Source organism: Leptosomus discolor, chromosome 21 (genome assembly GCF_034619465.1).
Source record: "Leptosomus discolor isolate bLepDis1 chromosome 21, bLepDis1.hap2, whole genome shotgun sequence".
In the NCBI taxonomy this organism is placed as follows: domain Eukaryota; kingdom Metazoa; phylum Chordata; class Aves; order Leptosomiformes; family Leptosomidae; genus Leptosomus; species Leptosomus discolor.
Window position 1 is genome coordinate 5754503 of NC_141411.1, and position 23081 is coordinate 5777583.

General features: G+C 63.8%; 2 protein-coding genes across 2 annotated transcripts; one reads left to right on the forward strand and one right to left on the reverse strand.

Annotated features, from left to right (window-relative positions):
* Positions 1-961: 961 nt before the first annotated feature.
* ALX3 (ALX homeobox 3) lies at positions 962-7131 on the forward strand. Its single transcript, XM_086476680.1, has 4 exons — positions 962-1208; positions 4523-4827; positions 6094-6156; positions 6814-7131. The coding sequence occupies exons 1-4, from the start codon at positions 962-964 to the stop codon at positions 7129-7131; spliced, it is 933 nt and encodes a 310-aa protein (XP_086332806.1).
* Positions 7132-10748: 3617 nt separating this feature from the next.
* STRIP1 (striatin interacting protein 1) lies at positions 10749-21367 on the reverse strand. The gene is made up of 21 exons (XM_086476396.1): positions 21227-21367; positions 19564-19633; positions 19179-19253; positions 18567-18701; positions 18064-18184; positions 17631-17699; positions 17100-17206; positions 16541-16668; positions 15864-16046; positions 15505-15722; positions 15039-15104; positions 14765-14828; positions 14313-14384; positions 13992-14066; positions 13692-13789; positions 13308-13434; positions 13112-13212; positions 12836-12902; positions 12443-12547; positions 11939-12143; positions 10749-11019 (listed from the first exon to the last, which is right to left on the reverse strand). Exons 1-21 carry the CDS (start codon positions 21365-21367, stop codon positions 10772-10774), a joined length of 2475 nt encoding a protein of 824 aa, XP_086332522.1. The 3' UTR covers positions 10749-10771.
* Positions 21368-23081: the final 1714 nt, after the last annotated feature.

Consider the following 23081-nt stretch of genomic DNA (forward strand, 5'->3'; position numbering starts at 1 on the left):
TGGCTCCAAAGCGGGTGGATGCAGAGGAGTGAAAAGAGAGGAGAGAGGGTGGGGGGAAAAAATGAAAGTCCGGGCAAGTTCTGATCTGCTCTGCCCCGACACCGAAAGCCAAAGCCAGGCTGGTGGGATTGGGGGGGGACACCCAAATCCTGGGGTGTGGGACCAGCGGCAGGGACAGGCGGGGAGCAGGATAGGACCTCGGTGCTGGGAACACCACCCACGCCTGCAGAGCCCAGAAATTGCTCCAAGGGCAGATGTGGCACTGTGAGATCCTGGATCTTGTGTCCCGGGGTCACAACCATCCCTGGATCCCGTGTCCCAGGGTCACGATCATCCCTGAACCCACGTGCCCAGGCCTCAGCCCCGGCCTTGGGGTGGGAAAGGCCACAAACGGGTTCTGCAGAGCTTGGGAAGGGGGAAAAAAAAACCCAGAGTGTCTGAAAAATGGATGTTTCTCCTCCTGCCTGGGATTTTGAGCTGCTGGGAGCAGTTAGGGATGGAGCCTGAAACCAAGGAAGGGCCCTGGGCATTTCCTGTAGCTGGGAGACACTGGGAGCGCTGGGAGGGGAGGAGCAGGGCTCCCCCCACGGCCCCTGCCTGGAGGGTGGAGGGGGGGACGGTTGCTCTGGTCCGACCCACTCGGGAAAGGGACCTTGGGGCTGGGGTGGGTGGGGGGGTGGAATTGGGATTAGAGGGTTAACGAAGTGGATGGGAAGACGCACGTGACTGGAGTGGGGGAAGTGGGTGGGGGTGTGCGAGTGGGTGGGGGTGTGTATGGGGGGGGGGGGGGTGCTTGGCGATCCCTCCCTTCCCATCACCACCATCCCCCTCCTCCCGGCTCCCCGGCACAAAATCCGCTCCTCGCCGGCCGGTTTTCCCCCCACAACACCCCCCCCCCAACACACATAACCCCCCCCAACACACGCACTCCCGCCCATCACCGTTGCCTCCAACCTGCGGCATGGAAACACCGGGCTGCCCTGTTTTTCCCCCACCTCACCGGGCCGGACCCTTCCCGGGACTTCCCCGGGCTCCCACCGCTTTCACGGTCGGTTCACCGGGATCCCTTCGGCATCCACCGCCGCTCAGCCCCCGCCCGGGCCGCTGCCCGCCGGACAAGGCAGAGCCCCGGTATTTGGGGGTCACCAACCCGGACCCCCTCGCCGTGGCCGTCACTGGGAAGCCCTTCTACCCGGCCGGGGCTGCAGGTACCGGGGCGAGCGGCGGGTGGATGGGGGGAGCCGGGGTCGCCAACCCCCCCTCCCCGCTCCCTTCTGCTCCCCTTTCCTCCTCCCGATCCCCACCCGGGGGCCCGATCCTGCCGCTGCCTTCGGGGTCGACCGGGACCCCTGAGCTCCTGTCGCCGACATGCCCCCGACCCCTCACCCCCGCCACCGCGGCTTCACCCAGGCGGCCGCTATCGCGATATGGCCCCGTCGGAGCGGACACCGCCGAGGCGTCCCCCGACGGGCGCTGGAAGGGCCGGGCCGGTGCTCCCGTGGTGTCGGGCAGCCGGAACTGTGTCGCGACAGACACCGAGGTCTCCGGGGTCGTTCCCTCCCTCCAGAAACGGCGGCGTTGGGGCGGGGGGAGCGGAGGCGGTGGGAGCGACCCGGCCCCGCTGCCGCGACGGAGGGGACCGGCCCGGGCCCGCCGTGCCCCGGGCGGAGGAGCGGCGGGGCCGCCCGGGGCTGGAGCCCGTTACCGGCGACGGTAGAACGGCCCCGACCCTCGGAGGAGGTTGGAAAGGCTCAACCGGCCGCCTCCTCCCGTGCCCCGGCCTCACCGGGCGGCACCGGCGGCAGCAACCGGCGCTCCGGGTCCGGGCAGCACCGGCAGCTCCCGGCCCGGGCGGGAGGAGCGCGGGGTTTGCAGAGCCCGGGGGCTCCCCGGTGCACGGCTCCGGGGCTCCAGCGCTCCCCGGTGTCCGGTGCACGGCTCCGGGGTCTCCAGGGCTGCCCGGTGCACGGCTCCGGGGGCACACCGGTCCCCGGGGGGGGGGCTCCCGGCCGCTCCCCGCCGGGGCTCCGCACCCCTCTCCAGGCTCGGGCAGGACCAGGCGCTCCCCCGGGGCTCTCCCCATCTCTTACCACCGGCCGAGCGATACCCGCCGCTCCCTCGCACTTTCCCTCCCGGTTGGAACCGTCGGGGGCTCCGGTCGGGGCTGACCGGGCTCATCCCGTTCCTCCGGGGACTCCCCGGTCCCACGGGCCTTTTATTTGCTCTCCCCCGGTCCAACCCTTCGCTTTAATATAAGAAGAAAAAGGCAGCGCCGCGGGTGTAATGGGAACCAGGTGGGGCCCAGCAAAGCCGCCCCGCTCCCAGTTGGGGGGAACAGGTAGAAAAAGCCCCGGGGGGGATCGGGGACACCGGGTCGGTCCCCTCCACCACGCTTACCTGTTCCCGGTGCAGCGGAGAGGATGCTGCCGTCGCCGGGGGTGGCTTGTGCTGGTGGCTGGGGGGGTCTCCCCCGGTTCTGTGCCCCCATCCCTTCGTTAGTGATCCCTTTGAGGTCTCCTTTCCCCTCCCGGTTAAGAATTGTACAGCTGCTCCCCAGCTGCTGACTTCCCCAGCGCCGCCGAATCTTTTGGGGGGTGTCAGTTTAGGAAGGAAGGGGGGGAGGAAAAAAAAAAAATCTCTATATCTTCCCTTTTTCCCATCCTCTTTGTCCCCCTGCGACGCCGTGTTTATTTAGCCCCACGCCCGTATCCTGCTCCCTTCCTGCCTTCTCCTTCTTTCTGGCCATTTATTTACTTGTCTTCAACGCCGAAACCCCCGGGTCGCTCGGAAATGCAGCGCGTTGCCTTTGAAAAGGGGGGAAAAAAAACCCAAATTCGATGCATTTATCAGACCGCTTTGTGCGGCGGGATTTTTTTATTTCAGTGGTTTTTCCTTATTTTCGGTCGCGTTTGGGTTTTTTGCCTTTGCTCCGCTCTTTGGTAGGACTTGGATTTCATCATTAAAACCCCTCGGCCCAGCGGCCGAGCCCTTCGGAGGACAAAGCGGGGAGGAAACGGCAATTTGGCCTCATCCCTTCGCCGTTACCCACCGCTGGGCACGTAGACAGGTCGGTACCGAGGAGGACGGGGAGCAATCGCCCCCCCCCAAACAACATTTTCCCATTAATTCAAAGCAGCTGGATCTTGGCTCTCGGCTGCGCGCCGAAACCCCCAAATTGCCTTAATTAGGAAACAACCAAAAATCAAAACCGAAAGCCCGGAAAAGGCCGCGGCAGGGGCTGGTTTAGGGGGTGCGGAGCCCCAGGTGGGTTCGCAGGGATGGGGACCCTGTTTCCTCGCTCCACCGGGACGTGGTGGGTAACGGGCCGGGAAGGAGGATCCATCCCGAAGGAGGCGATTTCCCCCCTCGCCGGCCCTGAGCGCGGAGCTGTGCCCAAGGCCCAGCCGTGGGCCTGATCCTGCCCCTCCAGAGGGACCAGTGGTCTCCACCTGCAGCCAGCTCGAGTCTCTGGAGATGGTGCTCGGGGTTGGGGGTGAAATCAGGGCAAAAAAAAAAAAAAAAGAAATCAGCATTTTCAGGTTGTCTCTATCCAGGGTGAAGCCCCTGTGTCCCCCCTGGCTGCTGGGGTCCCTAAGACATCCCCCCCATCCGCTAAGTCCCCCCTTGGTTCTCCTGTCACCAGTTCAGCTCTTCAGGGTCCCGGTGGCACTGAGCTGCTGAGCTCTGTCTGTCCCTCTGTGGGGACAAACAATCCTCCTGGGGGACAAAGTTGACCTCCAAAACACGTGGCAGCAGCTTATCTCCCTGAACTCATTTCACCAGGCACCCCAGAGATGCAGCAGCAGTGAAAGGAAGGGTGGGGAACCCCCAAATTTCTTGCTCTGGCCCCCCAGCCCTGCAGGAGGCTGGTGCAGGGGAGCTCTTCTCAAGCAAAAAGGTTTTTTTTTTTACTTTTCACTCCTTTCCGAACAGTTTCCCGAGTTACAGCTACAGCAAAATGCCGGCCGGGGGGCAGGCAGATGCTCCCGTTGAACTGAGCTCAAGCACGGGGTTCTGGATATGGCCCAGTGCTGGGGTGGGCTGGGGTTACTGGTGGACCCGATGGCTCTGCCCCAGGCGCAGGTGAGCAGAGGCACCAACTGGTGCTGGAAGGGAGCGGGAGGAGAAGGACGAGGAGAGTTGGGTAAAGCCCTGTCTGCAAGACGACCCTGCGCTCGCCTCCTCTGCCCCCCCCTCACCCACCCCTTAGTAGCAGCATCCGAGAGGGTCCCTGAGCGGGACCCCCAGCTGAGGGTCCCCAAGGACCCGCTGCTCCCTCGGGGAGCGTTGCCTGCCCACAGCTCCCCCAGTGAGGGGGGATTTTGCCCTCCTCAGTGATGGATTTGACCCGCTGTGTGCCTGTGCCGAGTCCCTTTCTCCTGGCACTGTACCCCAACCTCCCCCCGGGGTGCCTGGAGCCATGCAGGGGTGGGAGGGGAGGGTTGGGCCTGGGGGCACGGGGAGCTCACGGCTTCACTAGCTCCGTTAACACCACCCCGTCTTGTGCCTCTCCCCCTGCCAGGTGACGAGAAGGGGTGCAAAGGTGGGTACCAGGTGATGCCCGCAGCCTGCCGGGCCCCCGGGAAAGCCCCGGGAGAGCCAGGGTGCCCCCTGGCAGCCCCCCTGAGCAGCCTGCGGGAACACGGGGTCCCCGAGCTCCCCGAGCCCCTGGGCAAGAGTAGGAACAAGAAGCGGAGGAACAGGACGACCTTCAGCACCTTCCAGCTGGAGGAGCTGGAGAAGGTCTTCCAGAAGACACATTACCCCGACGTCTACGCCCGGGAGCAGCTGGCGCTACGGACGGACCTGACCGAAGCCAGGGTGCAGGTAGGGGCGCGGGTCCCTGGCTCCCGTAGGGGTGGGCACGGCCACCCCGGGTGGTGCCAGGCCGAGTTGGAGGATATCCTCCCCTCCTCGGCTGAGTTAGAAGCTGGTTTTCTCCCGGGAGGATGATGCTAAACCCCCGAGGGGAAATCCCAGCCCAGGCGCTCGCTTCACCCACCACCACGGGGTGCAGATGCCAGTTCCCTCTCTGAGCTCTCTCCAGTTCTCCCCTTTTCCCCTTCTCTACAGCACCCAAGGGGTGGGAAGAGCCAAAATTCGGGAGGTCACTGCCAACCTGCCCCCACCAGCACCCCCTAACGTGCTCCCCCTCATGCACCCACCATCCCTCCAGCCCAGCACTAGCAGTGATGGAGCTGCCATCCCAGGAGAGGGATCCCCGGGAGCTCAGCACGGATGGGGCTTGGGGGGGCACGTTCTGGGACGTGGGGCAGGATGAGACCCTCCCTCATCACCCTGGTTCCGCTGGCATCGTGCTTGTGCCAGGCCAGTGAGCTCCTTCCAGAGGCATCTCCGTGTGGGTTGAGGCTCCTGGTGGGAAGAGGTGGGTGGAGGGGGCACCAGGAGGGAGAAAAGCGAAGGTGGGTGGGTAACGCAGCGAGCAGAGGGCACCCAGCGGGTACTGGGTGCCTCAAACCACAGAGTTCTGGGTGCTGCCTTGCCCGTGGGGCAGGAGTCGGGTACAACACACAGGCAGGGTATGGGCACCCCAAGCCTGCACCCGCCACAGCTTCTGGGCCCTGATTTGGGGTGGATTTAGATAAAATCACCTGTAACCACAAGAGTCCCGGTGTGAGTATCCCAGTATCATGTCCTCCTCTCCGGGGGATGCTGCTGGAGCCATCAGTGCCCCAGCCAGCTCTGGTCCTCGACCCCATCCAGCAGCGCAGAGAGGACGTACAGGTGGGTCTTCATGACCCTCAAGGACCCAAAAAGCCTCATTCTCCATCGAAACCTGGGGGAAACGAGGCCAAGAAGCACAAGGGGGAGAAAAGGACCGTGCACAGAGCAGGGCTGTTTATTTTCCAAGAGGGATAAGAGATATTTCTGCTCTTGAGAGAGAAAGAGGCTGCTGAGCTCAAACGGGGCTGCACACAGGGGCGGCTTCCTCCCTTCCCCTCCAGTTTACTGGGGTGCTGGGGCTCTTTTCCTGCTGGGAAGATGAGCGTGGGCCTGGGCAGAGGGCTGTCCATCTCGCTCCGGGTGGGCAGGGGTCCCTGTGCCTCAGCCCCCCTCCTCCATCGCCCCCAGGTCTGGTTCCAGAACCGACGGGCCAAGTGGCGGAAACGGGAACGTTATGGGAAAATCCAGGAGGTGAGAGATGCCGCGGCGGTCGCCTGCCCCACGCCTGTCGTCCCCTCCGGGGCAGGGGTCCCATCCCATCCCACCCAGGGTCCCCACGGGGTGACACACACACCCCTCCCCCCCCCTTTTTGCCCCTTCTCTCCCCCGGGCCCTGCGGTTCCATCCACCCTTGGGGAAAGCACGTGGCGCCGGGTGGAAAAGGGGGAAAGACGCAGCATCCCATTTTGCCACACGCAGGAAGATGCTGCTTCACGTCACCTCCATCTCCCATGGGAACATGCCCTTTGGGGCAGGTTTTGGGGTCTGCCCCCCCCCTCCCCCAAGGAACCCCTTTAGCTGCCCCACATCCATCAGTGCTTCCTGCCCCCCCTTTCCTCCTTTTTTTCTTTTTTTTTTTATTTTCCAACCTTGAAAAGCATAAAAATAATCTAAATCTCAGCTTCACGCGCATCCCACGGCCGCCCCGCACGGTGAGGGAGGAAGATTTCAACCAGGATTCAACCTCCCCCCCTCTGGGCAATTAAAATAAAGCAAAAGCATCCCTCGCTTTGCACCCTGGGGGTGGGGGGGGGGGATCCAAGGTGGGGGGGAGGGTTGTGGTCCCCACCCCTCAGCTGACATTTATTTTGAGGGTGTTTTTTTTGTTGTTTTGGTCTTTTCTTTCAGCTGCAGAACAACCTGTGGCCAAGCTCCGGCTCCGGGAGCCCCACGGGGCTCCTGCCCCCCGAGAGCATCCCGGCTCCTTGCATGTCACCGTACCCCCACGCTCACAGCAACCTCGCCGGCTTCATGGGCATCCCCGCTTCTCCCGGCCCCCACCCCGCCATCAACAGCCTCTACTCCCTGCACGGCCTCCCCCCCCCGGCCCTGGGCACCCACCCCTTCGAGCCGGCACCCGAACACGACTACAAGTCGCCCACCCTGGTGCCGCTGAGGATGAAGAGTAAAGAGGCGACCAGCAGCCTGCTGAACTGGGCTACGTGATCCCCCCCCCCCGCCATGGTGAGGAGGGACACGGACCGTTTGCAGCCCCCCCTCCCCCCGGATGACACCCCCCCCCCCCCTTCTCCCCCAAGCACCAGGGTTTGGGAGCAGGTTGGTGGGGTCACCCTTACCCCCCTCCCCATGCACCCTGATCCCCACAAGCTTTCCTGCCTCCCAGCCTGTTCCATCACGCTGCTGTTGGCCCCCCCGGGTGAGGGGGGGGGGGTCAAAGCGGGGTTGCTGGGGGAGGGAAAAGTCACCCCCAAACCCAGTGTGCCCCAGCAGGGCTGGCACTGGCAGCTCAGGACCCCAAAAACGGCTCTCAAAAAACCTGACACCCCCCCCCCCCTTAAGCACCTTCAGTGAATGGGATTTGATGGAGATACCCAGTGGTGTCGTCCCCCCCCCCATCCCTGCAGCCCCCCCTGCCCAACCCGGGGGGCACCAGCCTTGGGCATGGCCGGGGAGGGGATCGCGATGGTGGGGGGTGCCAGGGGAGCACCATGGCAGGGGACATCGGGCAGTTTCAGGGGTAGCACCCCCCTCCCCAGCTGGCATTTGGCCGCTGACACCCCCCCAGCGCAGCCAGCACTGCTGAAATTGGGTTCTTGATGTCCCAGTCCAACCACACTGGGAAGACCCACACAAGCTGGGACAGCTGCTGTGCTGGGGGTGGGGGTTACTGGGGGCAAACGCCCCAGCCATGTTCAAGGAGCCCTCGAAGCCCCCCCCCCAAAACCACCAGTGGCTCTTTCTGCTCCCCCTCGGTGGGGAAAGAAGATCCAGGACAAGCCCCCGGCACAGGCACCAGCACAGAGCGCCCCCAGGACAGGCAATAAACCAGTACAGGGTGGGAGGCTGCGGGGATTGAAGCCCTTTTCCCTGGGGGGGGTTACCCATAGCCACCCCGTGCCTGTTACCCCTCAGACCGATGGGGGGGGGGGGGGGTGCTTTAATCCCAGCGGGTGGGACCCCCCCCATCCCTGATACCACCCCAGGTGCCTCAACTGGGGGTGTTGGGGGCACAAGTGGTCAATTCAGAGGGTTTCCCCCATTTGGGGGGCTCAGAGGAAGCCCCCTTACTGGTGGTACCTGTATGGCCAGTCTGGGGCGGGGGGGAGGGGGGGGGGGGGGGGGGGGCAGGAATCACCTCATTGCATCCGACGTGCTCCATCCGCTCCGGGGGTCCCGGGGCGCACCGTGAGCCCCTCCAAGCTCCAGGTCACAGCAGCGTGTCCCATCCCATCCTCCAGCCGGTGTGACCCCCCCCCCCCCCCCCCCCAAATAGAGTCACGAATCAGGGTCTCCCGTTGCTCCCGCTCACCCCAGCGCCAGGAGCTGCTGTCACAGCCCCGAGGGACAACGAGGACCTCCAGGACCCGCGATGCCACCCTGCCCCCAGCACCCTGACGCTGGCGGGGGGAAACCTCGGTCGGGCACCACAGAACCCCTCAGGGAGGCACCCAACCTGCCAATTTGGGCCAAAAAAATAAAGTTTCCAGCCCAAGGGAGCCCAAATGCTCCAAGATCCGTGCAGACGACGTTCCTCACCCCCCGGGCTCAGCACCCCGGGCACAGCCTGGCCACGGTGGGTGCCCACCAGTGGGGGGTGGCCCAGGGCTCAGCCCGGCACCCAACGGGTGCCCACCCTCGCCTGGGCCACCTCCCACCCTGGCTCTCGCAGCCCCCCTGCCACCGGCGGGGATTTTGTTATTCATTTATACAGAATAAACCACATTTTTAATAAGTTATTTATGGCTCCGTCAGCGCTATAAAAGCCGCGGCCTGTGATCGCCCGGCCCAGCTGGGGAACATTTCGGAGGGGAGCGAGGTGTGATGGAGAGCTCGGCTCGGCTCACACCTCATCTGCGAGCGTCCTGGGGCCGGCTCCTGCAGCAGGACTGGGTTTTGGGGGCTGGGGGGCACCCAGGTGGAAGGACAGCCCCCCTGGGGGGGGGGGGGGGGGGGGTCAGGACGCCTTGCAACCGCGGGCATCGCCCACCGCAAGGTGACAGCGGTGGCTGCACCCCCCTGCTCAGGATGCATCCTCCCCCCCTCCCCAATCTGGGCTGCTGCTGAGGGGGGGGACACGAGGTCAGGGTGCAGCGCTGGGGACCTTGGAGGGATTGGGGGGCTCCAGCTCGCTGTCACCACCCGGCCCGGGCCGGCGGCAGGGCAGGATGGGTCCCCACAGCCCCTCTGCTGGCCACAGGGCCTGTTACCATCGAGGCTGAGCCCCTGTGGCTTCTCTGCTCCGGGCTGAGTGCGCAGCCTCCTGGCTTCAGAGCCCACCAGAAGGTTCTCCAGGGCAGGGGCTGAGCATCCCCCCAGGGCCGGGCTCGCTCCTGGAGCACTGCGGGCGACAGGGAGTAAATTTGGGCTGCCCCAGCCTCCCCCTCTGCCCACAACCACCACCACAGTTGAGCAGGGAAGGAAAGAGCCGCCTCCGCCCCTGCCCTGCCTCTCCCCCCACCAAATCTCCTGGGATTTCACCCATCCAAACTGGCCGGGGCTGCCCCTCTGCCAGGGAAACCGAGGCACGGCAAGGTGTAAGGGTGAGCTCGGTCAAGGCCAAGCTTTGGGGGTGGTAGGTTGGATCCCCCAAGCTCCTCTGCTGGGAGCAGGGGTTAAAGAAAATCCCAGCGCCACCACCAGCATGCCAGTGCCAGAAATCCCAGGGCAGAACTGGGGAGGGTTTGGGGAAGGGGACAGGCAAACGCCTGCTGGAACCTGCCAGCTCCTGCCCGCACCCCCCTCGAGGTCACCAGCTCCCCCAAGCCAACAGATCCGGTTGCAAGAGGAATATCAAATCGTTTGGCAACAGGTAATCCCCCCTCAGCAGGGCCCGAGGCTTCAACAGGGACAAGGACACGAGACGACGAGCCCCGAGCACCAGCTCAGCCCCATCGCTGGGTCCCGGGGCCAGGCGAGATGGGGACACAGACAGAGCCAAGGCACGCTCGGGTCAGAGATATCACGAAATATATATATATATATATATGTACAGCTCATCCACCCCACCCAGCGGGGCGAGGGAAGACTGCAGCCTCCAGCCCCCCCCCCCCCCCCAGCCCGTCCGGGGAGAGGTCAGCCCCTCCAGCCCCCCACCATCGCCCTCCCAGCGCCCCCGACCCCGCTGGCAGGTCCCCGAGGCAGGGTGTCGGGCAGGGGGACAGCCCGTTCTCCTGCCACAGCAGCCTCTGCTCCCCGCGCCCCACAGAAGCGCCGAAGGGACCCTCAGCTCTGCTCGGCCCCGCTCCCTGCACCCCCTTCTGTGCCCTGGCTGAGGGGGAGGGACGGGCAGGAGGAGGGTGATGGCGGTGCTGCCTCCAAAAGCAGCGACCAGGGGGGGCGCACAGGTCCCCCCTGCCCAACAGGAGACTCCCAGGGCACTGCAGCCTCCACCAAGCCTTCATCCTCAGCTTGAGGTTGAGCCTGGCAGGAGGCAGAGGGGCAGGAGCTCCAGCCTCTTCCCAAGCCCACCACAGGGGGTCCAAGCACCCACAGAGCCCCCCCCCACACACACCCACCTCCCAAGCCTCGCTCCCCCCTGCCCCTCAGCAGCAGGCCAGCCTCAAGATCTCCCCCAAAAGCCCTCCCCCCCCCCCCCCCGGTGTCCTGCCTTCCCCGTGGTCGTTGGTCACTGCAGCAGCTCCTCCCAGGAGATGGGGCGGGAGAAGACCTCTCGTTCCAGCCACAGATCGTAGTTGACCTGGAAATCCTCGGGCAGGTCCACGCGCTGGCCCAGCACGCTCTGCAGGCAGTTGTCCACGGGCAGAAAGTCGGGGTTGCTGTGCGCCCGGTCGTAGCGCCGCGCGTTGAAGCGCTCGATGCTGGCGCGCAGGGCGCACTCCTCCGCTTGGAAATCCCAGGGGCGGGCGTCCAGGTCTGGGCAGAGGGAAAAGGGTTGAGGGGGGGCGGGGGGGGGGGGGGAGGTTCAGAGGGGAGGTGGGGGCCCCCCTCAGCCAGCACGAATCCCTCAGGGAAGGTGTTCGCGGGTCCTTACAGGGCGCGGAGCAGGCAGCCACCGACAGCTCCAACATCAGCCACTGCCAGGCCTTTCCCTCGCCCCCCACCCCCCCACCCCGGCGATGTCATCGCCCCAAATCCCTCCTCCCCACGCTCCAGACCCTGAACAAGCCCTAAAGCAGGCTCCAGGACAGCCTCACCCCAAAAGAGAAAGGCCCCCATTTCTCCTTGTGCCCCCAGCAGGCAGATTACATTCTTTACCAACTTATAATAATACAAAAACCCCCCAAAAACCCCAATGTCACCCAACTTCAGAAAAACGGTCGTAGCGGCAGAGGCTCTCCTGCTGCCTCTCCCCTCAACGCCAAGTGAAGCAGCAGCAGGTCACTCTCCTCCCCCAGAGGCACTAAATCAGGGGTGCACCCGCCCCTCACTCTGCAGCACCAACAGGCACCCCGCTTCCACGGGCCCTGCTTTGTGGACGAGGCTCAGCTTCACCAACTCGCTCCCTCCCCTTTCTACCTTCCCCGACACAGAAGCAGCAACCAGCTCTCTCCCGGTTCCCTCAATCAACCCAACGGTTGCTGGGAAAGCAGGAATTAGAAAAATTATAGAAAAAAACCCCGCAGGGCTGCGGGGACAGGGGTTCGGGCTGGCTCACTTAGCAAAACTTTAGGCCTCAAGCTAAGCCTGAACCACTGTCCCCACACAGGGCCACCGAAAGCACAAGCCCTGAAGCAGCAAAGGGACAGTTCTGGGCACAGACCCGGCCCCGGCACGGAGCAGGGAGGGCAGCAGCGGGTGACCGGAGGCTCCGCGGCCGCCGCGGAGGACGTACCGTTGCCGTAGGCCCAGTCGTCGTTGAGGCGGTGCCGCACCTTCTGGTAGATGGCCGACATGGTCTTCATGTTGCTCTTCCTCCACTGCCGGCCCAGGTACTTGGTCTGCACCTTGAGGAGCTTCAGCACGTAGAGCTGCATCATGGCCTGCTTCACCTTCAGCGCCCGCTTCAGGATGGGGGCCGACTTGAACACCACCAGCATCTGCGAGGAACAGCCCCCCCGCCCCGGGGACAGCGGGGTGACACGGCTGGGATGGAAATGTGGGTACCCCCCCGCCTCGGAGGGGTGCCAACCGCCTCCCCCGGGGCACACAGACCCTGCCCTGCAGCCCGCGCTGTCCCCTTCCCACCCGCCCTTTCTCGCCTCCTGCTCCCCAGCGAGGCCTGGGGTGGTGAGCAAGGGGCACCCCAAGGTATCCACAGCCCCCTCCACCCAGTCCAGGCGCCCTGGGACAGCCCAGTCCGGTTGGGCTGAGCCCCAGTGGGTTCCCCGCTCCTCACCATGGTGCGGGAGTGCTTCCACTTGGTCAGCTTGTTCAGGATGCGCAGGAGGTTTATGCAGGAGAAGAGGTTCCTCCAGCAAAACTGGTTGTTGTCTCCGGCTTCCTGTGGGAAAGCAGAGGCAGGGGTCAGGCGAGAGACCGGAGAGAGACACTTCTGGTCTGAGGACCCTTGCCCAAAGGGGTACAAGCACAGCAGGCGGGTAGAAGACATCTGCCAGCCTCACACACCCACCCAAAGCCCCAGCAGCACCAGGAGCGAAGCACAGGAGTGCTGAGGGTGCCAGGGCCAGGGGCTGGAGTCCTGCCGCCTTCCCCGCACCCACGATCCCCCCGCCCCGGCCTAGGCAGCACCCCAGGGTGCCAGGACCCCGCAGAGAAGGGAGCGACTCACCAGGCTCTCTGCCGTCAGCTCGGGCAGCTCATGCACCACGCAGTACGGGTAGTCCAGGACAGAAATGCTGCGGGAAGGAGAGGGGGTGTCATGCTGCTCCCCCAGATACTACCCGGCCCCACAGCTCCCACCCAGCAGCCATCAGCTGCGGTGGGCGCTTCGCCGGGTCTCCCTGCGCCCGAGCCACAGCCAGGGAGGGATTGCGGAGGGGCAAAGCGAGCAGGGACCCCCTCCCCACAGCCGGCAGGGCTGCAGGCGGGCAGCTCCCGCCACTACCTGTTCTTGGCAGTGATGTAGGACATGATGTTCTGGTTGAAGAACTTCAGGATGAGCGGGATGCAGTTGGCGAAGACCAGATGCTGAGCCATGTACTCAAACTGGGGAGAAAGGTGGGTGAGAACGGGGACCCACCCCCGGGTCCTGCCCGTCCCCAAAGCCCTGGGCAGGGCGGCTGGACCCCGGCTCGCCTCACCTGGTAGATGTGGTTCAACTTGAAGTGCTTGAGCAGGAGGAGCAGGACGGCAGAGATGGCTTTGACGATGATCTCCTTGTGTCGATTGACATCCACCCCCAGCTTCATGCTCTGCAGCACCGTGGTCCTGGGGGACACGGAGGGAGCCTTGGGTTGGGGGCACTGGGAGCCCCCTGCCAGCCCCGGAGGGGTCGGCAGAGAGTCCTGCCATCCACCCGCAGCCACGCACGGCTCCTGGCACACCACCGAGCAGAAGACAGCCCCATCACCCGGGAGCTTCAGCACAGCCCCAGCCCAAACCACGTCACCCTGCCCGGCTCCCTCGTGTCCCCGCTTCTTCCCACCCCCACCCAGCCCCTCTGCTCGCCCTCCACGGCCACTCACGGCATCTCCTCCGGCAAGACATCTGCCAGGATGTTGATGGAGTCGGTTTTGGCTTTGGAGGTGGGGGCTGCGGCGAGGAGGATCTTCAGCAGAGCGATCTGGAGAGAAGGGAAAGATGGAAAAGGGGATGGGAGCGAGGGGACCAGCCACAGGCCCCCCCCTCCCCACCGCAGGAGGGAGTAACAGGGCTGTACACGTGGGGAGGGAAGAAAACCCAGGGACATCACTGCAAAGGGATGGAGCAGTGGAGGGAGGCGCCCTCCGGCGAGCCCGAGGGACTCCCAGTGCTCCCCAGCTCACCATGTACTGCGGCAGGCTTGGCAGGAGGCCCTGGTACAGGATCTCCGCAGGGACTTGCTCCACTTCTTCTTCCCCCTGGTGCCAGGAGAGACCAGAAAACCTCCTACCAGGAGCTGCCACCAGCTCTGTGGGCCTGGCAGGGTATCCCCAGCTCCAGCCCAAAGCCTCCCCACACCCCACCCTCTGCCCCGGAGCAATCGCTCCTCGCTCCCCAGAGGAACAAACCCCCCCAGCCCTGCCAAAAGCCAAAAGGCCTGGCGGAACCAAGTGCCCCCAGCTCCCACTCCAAGAGCTTCATCCCATCCTCATCCCCACGCTCACCCCGGACAGCGGGGAGCGCAGGTACTCGTCTTCCATGTGCACCTGCACCTCCGCGATGGACGTGTACTTGTGCTGCGCAGACAGAGAGCAGGGGGTCACACCACGGGCCCTCCCCGTCGATGCCACCAGCCCCAGCCTGGTCCCATCATCTTTTCAAGTCCCTCCCTGTTATTCCTGTTGAGGGGCAGGGTGGTGGCTGCTGGCCTCACCTCCGGGACAACCCCAGTAAGAAAGGGATGAAGCCAGTAAGGAAAGAGGCTCGGCCAGCCTGGGAGAGCAAGGACGGGATGAAAACTTGAGGCCTCTCCCGTCACAGGGCTGAGCAAACGGCAGAGGGGTCAGGAAAACGCACCACTGGCCCTGACTGGTGATGGGTGCGGGGTGGGTGGGGGGGTGGGGAAGGGGCACCCACACGACGGCAGGGGCCGGGGGAATTTCGTCAACGTACTCACCAGCTTCAGGGTTCGGATGCTCTCGTGGATGGGCCTGGGCAAGCCCACCACGGTGTTGGTGTCACTAGAGAGAAGGGAAGGAGCCAGGCTGGGTGCAGGCAGGAGCAAACCTGAGTCACCCAGGGGTGGGCCAGAGACCCCCACCCCAAGAAGGAGCCATGGAACTCAGGACTCAAGTGGAAGGCAATGGCAGCCCCCACGCTAGCAGCCTCTACAGCAGCCCCCCCTCCCCAAATCAGCAGCCCCCCCCCGGGCTGGCTCTGCAGGAACTCACCTGCCCAGCGTGTAGCCGATGAACTTGCTGCGGCTGGACTCCAGGAACATCTCAATGTCCTTTTCTCTGCGGCAAAGGGACAAGGGGAAGGGTCACATCTGCCCGTCCGCCTGGGTACCCCAGAGCCCGGGCACAGGCCGTCGAGAGAAGCCTCACGGTCAGATAAAGGGGACGGGGCTGAGCCCGCCCCACCGAAAGAACAACCACCAAAGCGACCCGATATCGGATCAGCCACTCCACCCCCGACCCCTTCCCCACATCCCTGCTGAAGTTCTCAATATTTAACAGCCTCCATTTCCCTCAACCCGCTCCAGCTCTCCCCCAGCCTGGCCCAAGGGCAGCCCCACGGACTCTCCAGACCTCGGGGGCCCAGGGCAGCCCCACGGACTCTCCAGACCTCGGGGGCCCAGGGCAGCCCCACGGACTCTCCAGACCTCGGGGGCCCAGGGCAGCCCCACGGACTCACCGGACTTTGGGGGCCCAGGGCAACCCCTTGGGGCAGGTGATGCGGTCGCTGGGGGGATGCTGGGTGGGTGGAGGCATCACTTCATCCCGTTCGAGGGGGAAGGTCTCCCCCTCCAGGCTGTTGTCGTCATCGTTTTCCTCCTCTTCCTCGCGGGAGTCGTCAGCTTTGTAAGGGTCCCGCTCATTGAAGGCGTCGAGGTTATCCTGCTTGATCAGGGCCTGGGGAGAGAGGAGCAGGCAGGTGAACACCCCGGGGGCGAGCTGTTCCAAGGTTGGTGTCCAGATCCCAGCCGTCCCCTCGCTAAGGTCACCGTCCCCTCGCTAAGGTCACCGTCCCCTCGCTAAGGTCACCGTCCCCACCTTGTGCTCCCGCCGGCCTCGCTTCTGCTGCTGCTCGATGAGGTCGGAGGCGGAGGCGGGCGGGGAGGCGGCTCGCATGTTGCGGATCACTTTGATGCTGTCCTCCGGCAGCGGGGGGAGACCCAGGATCTCCCGCTTCTCCGCCTTCATGCTCTGGAGCTCCTCAAAGCCCCCCAGGGTGCACTGCAAGGGAGAGCGCGGCACCCTGAGCACAGGGTCTCCTCGACACACGGCACCGGGGGGGGGGGCTTCTCCACCTGCCCTCCCCAAATCCTTCCCCAGGGTGTAAAGAGCTGCCTGTCCCCAAGCTGCTCCTGTCGTTGTGCAAAGCAGAAGGGCCAGGAGGACGTTCAGGCATCCACCACTGAAGCGTTTGGACCTTTGCTTTCCCCCCAGCCAGGGACCTCACTTTGGGTCCGTCCTTGGTATCCAGCTCCAGACACCAACATCCAGTGTTCCCTACGGGGGTGAAACCTGGGGGTGGGGTTAGTATCCAGCTCCAGACACCCCTACAGGGTGAAACCTGGGGGTGGGTTTAACAGGGTGCAAACTACTCGTCTGAAAGCCAGAAAAAGAGGATGCAGCAGCTACAGCCACCTCCGAGGGCAGAACTTCCCTCCTCTGCCGAATGTCAAACCAGGAGCCCCGTGTCGGTGCACCCCGCGGCCTCTCCTTACCAGCACCGTCTTCCAGAGCAAGAGCAGCACCTTCTTCATGGGGAAGTGGGGAGCGTGGCCGCTGCAGAATTTGGTCACCATCCCGAAGAGCATGACGGAGAAGGGCTCGTTGTTGTACAGGGGGGCTCCTGGAACCACAGGGCAGCGATAGCCAGGCATTCCTCGTCCCTGTCCTCACCCCAACCGCCACCACTTCCAGCCCCTGCACCCTCCCATGGCCTCTGCAGTCCCATACCCCCCATCTCAGCCCAGACACCTCCTCTCTTCCTTTCCAAGGCCTTGTAAGCTCCATAATTTCCTACCTCTGTGTTGAGGGGAAAGGACAGCCCCAATATTCAAACTTTTTCCCCAGGGAGAGAGCACCTGGACGCCAGAAAAGGCTGGCTGCCTTCCTCTGCCCAACCCCCTTCGCCCCACCAGCAAGGTTCAGCCCAGCAGAAACCAACCCAGTGCCGCCAGTCCCTGTTAACTGAGGCCTAGAGCCAAACCCCATCTCACTCTCTCGCTCTTCAGCCCTGGAAAACTCCATCCCATCCACGCCCAAGCGCCTGGTCCTCACCCAGCTCCGCTCGGAAGGTCTGTCTCGTGCTCTTCCACTCGGGCTTGTCCCCCTCGGCCTCCTGCCGAACGGTCTCCACGATCAGGTACATGATGTTCAGCAGCACCCTGCAAAAAAGCAGAAGGCCAGGTGAATCACCAGAGGTTGGGACGAGGCACCAGCAGCACCCAGGGCTCTGGGGCTGGGGGGAGAGGCTGGATCAGCCCAGACCACGGCCAGTTTCCAGGCACCCACTCCACACCCGGGAATCGGCACTCAGGCACTGGGGAAAAAAGGTCTCTGCAAGTCAAAGCAGCAGAAAAAAAACGAGTTTCCTGCACTTTACTGGTTTCGTGCCCCCGACCAGCCCCACGCCTGCTCTGCAGGCTGAGCACGAGGGACATTTACTGGCCGAGCTGACCCGAGGATGCTCAGGGAGCCAAGGCAGAAGCTGGGACAGCCCTGGGACACCCACCAAAGAAACCAGCAACCATGGGGTGCCCCCTCCCTCACCCCCCAGAGCCTCCCCTCCTCCCCAGCCCTGCTCCGTACCTCAGGTCCGTGCTGTCGGCCAGGGAGATGGCCGGCTTCCTCACAGCACTGCTGCAGGCCGCGCTGTTACTGCGGAGGGAGAACAGCCTCAGCGGGGCCTTTGGAGACATTTTGCCTCTGCCAGGAGCAAGCCAGACGCCAGAGCCAAACCCTGGCATGGATATTGCTGCAACGAGCCCCCTGTTCACAGCACAATCGAGGGAGGAGGAACAGACCCAACTCCATGTGCTCCCAGGCAGCTCACAGCGAATTTCTGTGTAAATCAGGTATAATCCTACATTACTTATCCACCCCGGGACAACAGGAGTCATTCTGGTGGCGGCAGGAATCAGATTAGGGATGGACAGAGCAGGAATGGGATTGCCATAAACTGGAAAAACTCCTGCCAAGGAGCTCCAGAGCCATTTCTGAAGTGTCTTCCCCCAGTACTCACTCAATCTCCATGTTCAGCAGCTCCACCAAAGCGTTGAAGGTCCCCACTTCCAGCAAGAGGAAGATGTTATACCTCATCCAAGCCTGCACCTCGGCCTCGGAGCCGCACTCCCCAAACGTGCCTGCAACGATACCCTCGCTGGATCCCATCCCTGCAGGGATCTCAAGGCCCTCCCACGCCCCCAGAGCATTTTGCAGGGGGAATGAAAAACTCAGCCTTAATTTTAAGGCAAAAAGTCGGATGTAGAGGATGGAATTGCCCTCCTGTGGGTAACACAGCCCAGGACAGCGTGAGGAAGTCAGCCCAACTTTGAACTGAACTCCTATAAACTGGCTCCCATGAGAATTAGCTTCGTTCCAGACATCCCAGGTGAAATCAAAGATGCAAGGGGAAAAAAAAAAAAAACCCTAACAAAATATTTAAAATACTTTAAATTGACAGGCTCCAATCCATTACCCAGCTTTAGCAAAGGGGAAACTAAGGGGGCAGAGGCCTGGTGTCACCTTGGGCAACGTAAAGGATGGCTCGGGCAACCCTCAGCCTCTTCTCCCGCGCGGTGACCTCCAGCCCGTCGAGAAGGCGCATGGCGTGGGTGCGGTGCTGGTTCTTGTCCAGCTCGGTCCATTTCTTGTCCCGCACTGCAGAGCCAAAGCGGGGCAGGCTGAGGGCACGGGGCACCTCTGCCTGCCCTGGGCACAAACGGCGCTGGAAAAGCTCAAAAGAACGATGGAAAACAGAGGGGAACGCCCAGGCACGCGGGGTCGGCCCGGAGGGATCGTCTCCTGCCTTCCACGAGATGCCTAGATGGATCCCACCCAGCTGAACCAGCACTGATGGGGAACGAGCTGGATGCTCTTGCTGCTGCCAGTATGGCCCAGCACGGTTGTCCTGGCACCGGCGAATCGTCTCGGGCACCGAGATCAGCAAACGCTGGATGGGAGCTGCGCCCCGGGGCCGGCCCCCCCCCCCCCGCGGGCTGACGAGGCCTCCAGCGCAAACCACGGGAAGAGGGTCAGCCCACGGCTCGAGTTTTCGGAGGCGCCAACCCCCGTGTCTCCTTCGGGAGGGCCCCGTCCCTCCCCAGAGGGGCGAAGTGTCCAAGGGCAGGGTCTTACCGTGGATCCTGAAGTCCTCCTCGAAGCACTTGCGGTTGAGCAGGAACTCCGGCCCTTCCGTGTAGCTGTAGAGCTCTGCCGAAAGAGCAGAGAGGCGGCTCTCCAGCAAGCTGCACCGAGCCGTCAGAGAACGCTGCAGCTCGTCAGAGAACGCTGCAGCTCGGCCACGTTCGTTACCAGTTTCACCCAAGGTGAGGGGAAACGCAAAAAAACACACCCAGCAGAGACTAAAATAAATTAATTACACAGCACCACCTCCCTTTTAACGCGAATGAGGTGTTTAAAGACAATAACAGAGCGACACCGGAGTTGACACAGCTCCTTGAATCACTGCCAGGAAAGACAATCATGGCTGATTAACCGACCCAGCAGGACGAGTCCTTACCAGAGAGCTCTGCTGCCCATTTGTCGGTATCTGCGTATTCAAACTCCAGGTCTGGGGACTCCGAATAGCCCTGAAAGCAGAGGAAAAATTCACTCAAATTACAGCGTTTTTTTTTTTTTCCAGGAAAACCAAAATCCCCAAGAGACATTTCACAGTTCACCTCATCCTCCCGCGAATCCAGGGCTGTGGCTTCTGTTTAAGAGACCAAAAACGCACCCGCAGCAGCGTAAACGTTACCAAGACGACTCCTACCCACCTCCTGCACCTCCATCCCGGCTCCGCCGCATTGAGCCACCGCTGGTGGGCAGCCCCTGCCACTGCACCACCTCTAAAGCACTCCGGGAGCCCCAAAAGGCCAAAAAACAAAGCAGGAGACAGGGCGTGTTTAATCTTGGAGGCGGGGGAGGGGGTTAAGCGAGACCGAGGAGCTCTCGGAGCTCACCCATTTCACACGGATTTGGGGGATCCCACCAGATGCGAACAGTGAGAACGAAACAACCCCAAGCAGCTTTAGCGAGGCTGGAAAAACACCCAGGAGAAGCCTTAGAGCACAAACCATCTGCTCCCTTCAAGTCAGTCACCCACGTGGACCCACAGCAAAACCCTCCCGAACCTCAGGTCGCCTGTTCCTGAGCGAGGGGCTGCTCCAAACCCGCGGCTGCTCGAAGGGTGGTGGGTCTGCGCCCCTCTGCAGGGCTGGGAGCCGCTCCCCAGCACCCAAAGCTCACGCAGGCCTCCTCACAGCCCTCTCCTGTCGTTTCAGGGAGCATCCCCCACCCCGGTGAGGACACCCATGGAAAGGGATGGCTCTGGAGCCATCCCAGGAATGAAACTGGATTTGGGGGACACGATGGAAAAGCTGTGGGATAAATCAGCTCCACCCAGACCCACACAACCCTCCTGCTCCCCCCCGCCAAGGCTCAGGGGGCACACCAGGACCTCAGTGTCTCCTCGGTGGGGTCAGTCACCTCTCGCCTGAGCCATCCCTGGACTGAGCACCACAGCGGGAGCGACCTGATGCACAGGGACCCGACAACCCAGCCGCACCGGGCCGGTACCGACCCGCAAAGCTGCGGAGAAGCCACCGGCCAGGGTGGTGAGAGCCCTGAGCAGCCCTGGAAGGAGGGTGGCCACTGCCGGGGCCGTTTGGGGGCCCAGGACCGAGTCACCCTCGTGCCCCAGACAAGTCAAACCGACCCAGACTTGGGGAAGAGACGCATGAACGGGAAACCGGCACCAACCCGAGCCCGGTACGGAGCCAGGCGGGCTCGGGGCAGAGCCGGTACCAAACGGGCCTGGCAGAGAGAGGCCTCTCGGCTCCGCAGAGCTGCCCAGCCCCGCTGCTGGCGCGCCAGGCCAAGGCTTTGAGGCGGCAGGACCAGCCCCAAGGCACCCGGTACCGAAGCACCGTCTCCGAGGGGGGGGGGGGGGGGGGGAGCGGCTGGGCCGGGCCTGACCCGGGAAACGGGCAGAGCCCAAGCAAAGTTCTGGGCAACACCGCCCGGCTCAGGACTGAAGCTGACGGCGGAGCCCGCGGGCACCGGCACCGGCCGGGCAGGCCCCGGGCCTAACAGCGGCGAGGAGGACAACGCGGCCCGGCCCGCCCCGCCCGGCATAGGCCGCCCCCACCCGCGGAGCCGGGCCCGGCGGCAGCGGCGCTGACCTCGGAGTCCTTGCGCGGCGGGCGGCCCAGGTCTCGGGCCTTGCCGGGCGGCGCCGCCCCGCCGCGGGCCTTGTTGTTGCCCGGGAACGGCCCCGCACCCCCGACACCGCCGCCGCCGCCGCCGCCGCCGCCCGGCTCCATGTCGGCCGCCCTCCACCGCGCCGAGCTCTCGCGAGGACTCACCCCCCCCTCTCGCGGGAGCGGCAGGGAGAGCCGGGGCAGCGCCGCCGCCATGTTGGGAGTGGCACCGGGGGGGGGGGGGGGTGGGGGTGTTGGTGGGGGACGCTCCCAGCCGTTCGGGCGGCTACAATATGGCTCCGCCCGCCGGCCCCGTCACCGCCCAGCGCCGCCCGCCCCCGGTGGCCACGACCGGCGCGGCAACCGGCCGGGGAGGGGGCGAGCTCCGCCCCCGCGCCGCCATCTTAGGTGTGGCGCGCCCCCTGGCTTTTCCGCCATGTTGGGAGGGGCATTTCCGCCCGCCCTTGGGCCCCGCCCCTCGGGAGGCGGGGCCCGGCTGCTTGAGGCCGCCATGTTGGGAGTGGCAAGGCTAGAGAGGGCCAGACCCCAAAAGGAGGGGTCTCACACAAGTGAATTTTCAAATCAAGGCGCTGAGGAGGGGCTCGGACCCCAGTGAGATGGGGCTGATGGGAGCCAGACCCCAAGAGAGGGACTTGATGGGGTTTAAACCCCCAGTGAAAGAGCCCAGAGGGGGTCAGACCCCAAAATCCAGGGCCCTGAAGATGCTCAGGGGGTCCTGGAAGGAGCTAATGCCCATCTCGAGGGGGCCAAAGTGAGATCCAAGCCAAGGGCCTAGGCTGGGAGCGAACTCGGGCTCCCCAAGGGAGTGGAGCCGCTCGCTCTTCCAAATAAACAGCCCACAAGCAGAAGTGCTTCGTTTTTCCTAATAGTTTAATTAGACTTTAATGATTTATTGCTCATCTGCAAGGATTAATATTGCATTCATTAAAAATCATTCATATACAAAATAAACCTCTCCCTCCCGGCCCGACGCTGCCACCGCCATCCCCGGGCTCCCCCCCTCCCCGCCGCAACATGGCTTATACAGAGCTGGAGCCCTTACGCCGAGGTTCAACCCTAACGTGGATGGGAAAGGGGGGGGGGACTGTGACCCCCAAGTGCAGGGGTTCTGGCGTGGGTCCCCTCAGGGGGAAACGGGGCGGGGGGGGGGAACGGGGGACGAGGACGACACAGGACACGACACTCTCACTCCCTCCGCGCAGGCACCCAGCCTGGCTCCCTGAGCCAGGCGTGAGTCCCCCGTGAAGTCTGAGGGATGGTGGAGGGGACCCTGCGAGGCAGATGATCCCCAAAACCTGTGGGGAGAGCGAGCGACCCAGTGACAGTCCAGAAGGAGACGGGGCAAGGGTGAGAAAGAGGAATAGTCCAAGGACAAGGAGGCGGAGGGGAAAAGAGGAGGGTGATCCAAGCCACGAGCATCCCTCCCATCTTCCTCCCGTCCCCACGAAGGAGCTTTGAACCCCCCAGGGAAGCGGCAGCACCCCCAAACCCTGCAAAGCCCCAGGGAGGGACCCAGCCAGGCGGCACTAAAAAGGCATCGCCGATCCGCAGGACGGGGTGGCTGGAGGTGAAGGAGCAGCCCCGGTCACGGGTACCCCAGCATCTCCATTCTCCGTGTACCGGGAGATGCAGGCAACGGGGATCCTCCTTCCCTCCACGCTCTGGTCTTGGCTGGGGGAAGAAAGAGGCAATTTGGGGAGGATAAAAAAAAAGCCAAGAGAAACCTCACTGGGCTGCAAGGAGCTTCCCCCGTCCTGGGACAAGCTGCAAGAGATGGAAAAAGAGAAACACGTCACCAGCAAGGATGGGGAAGGGG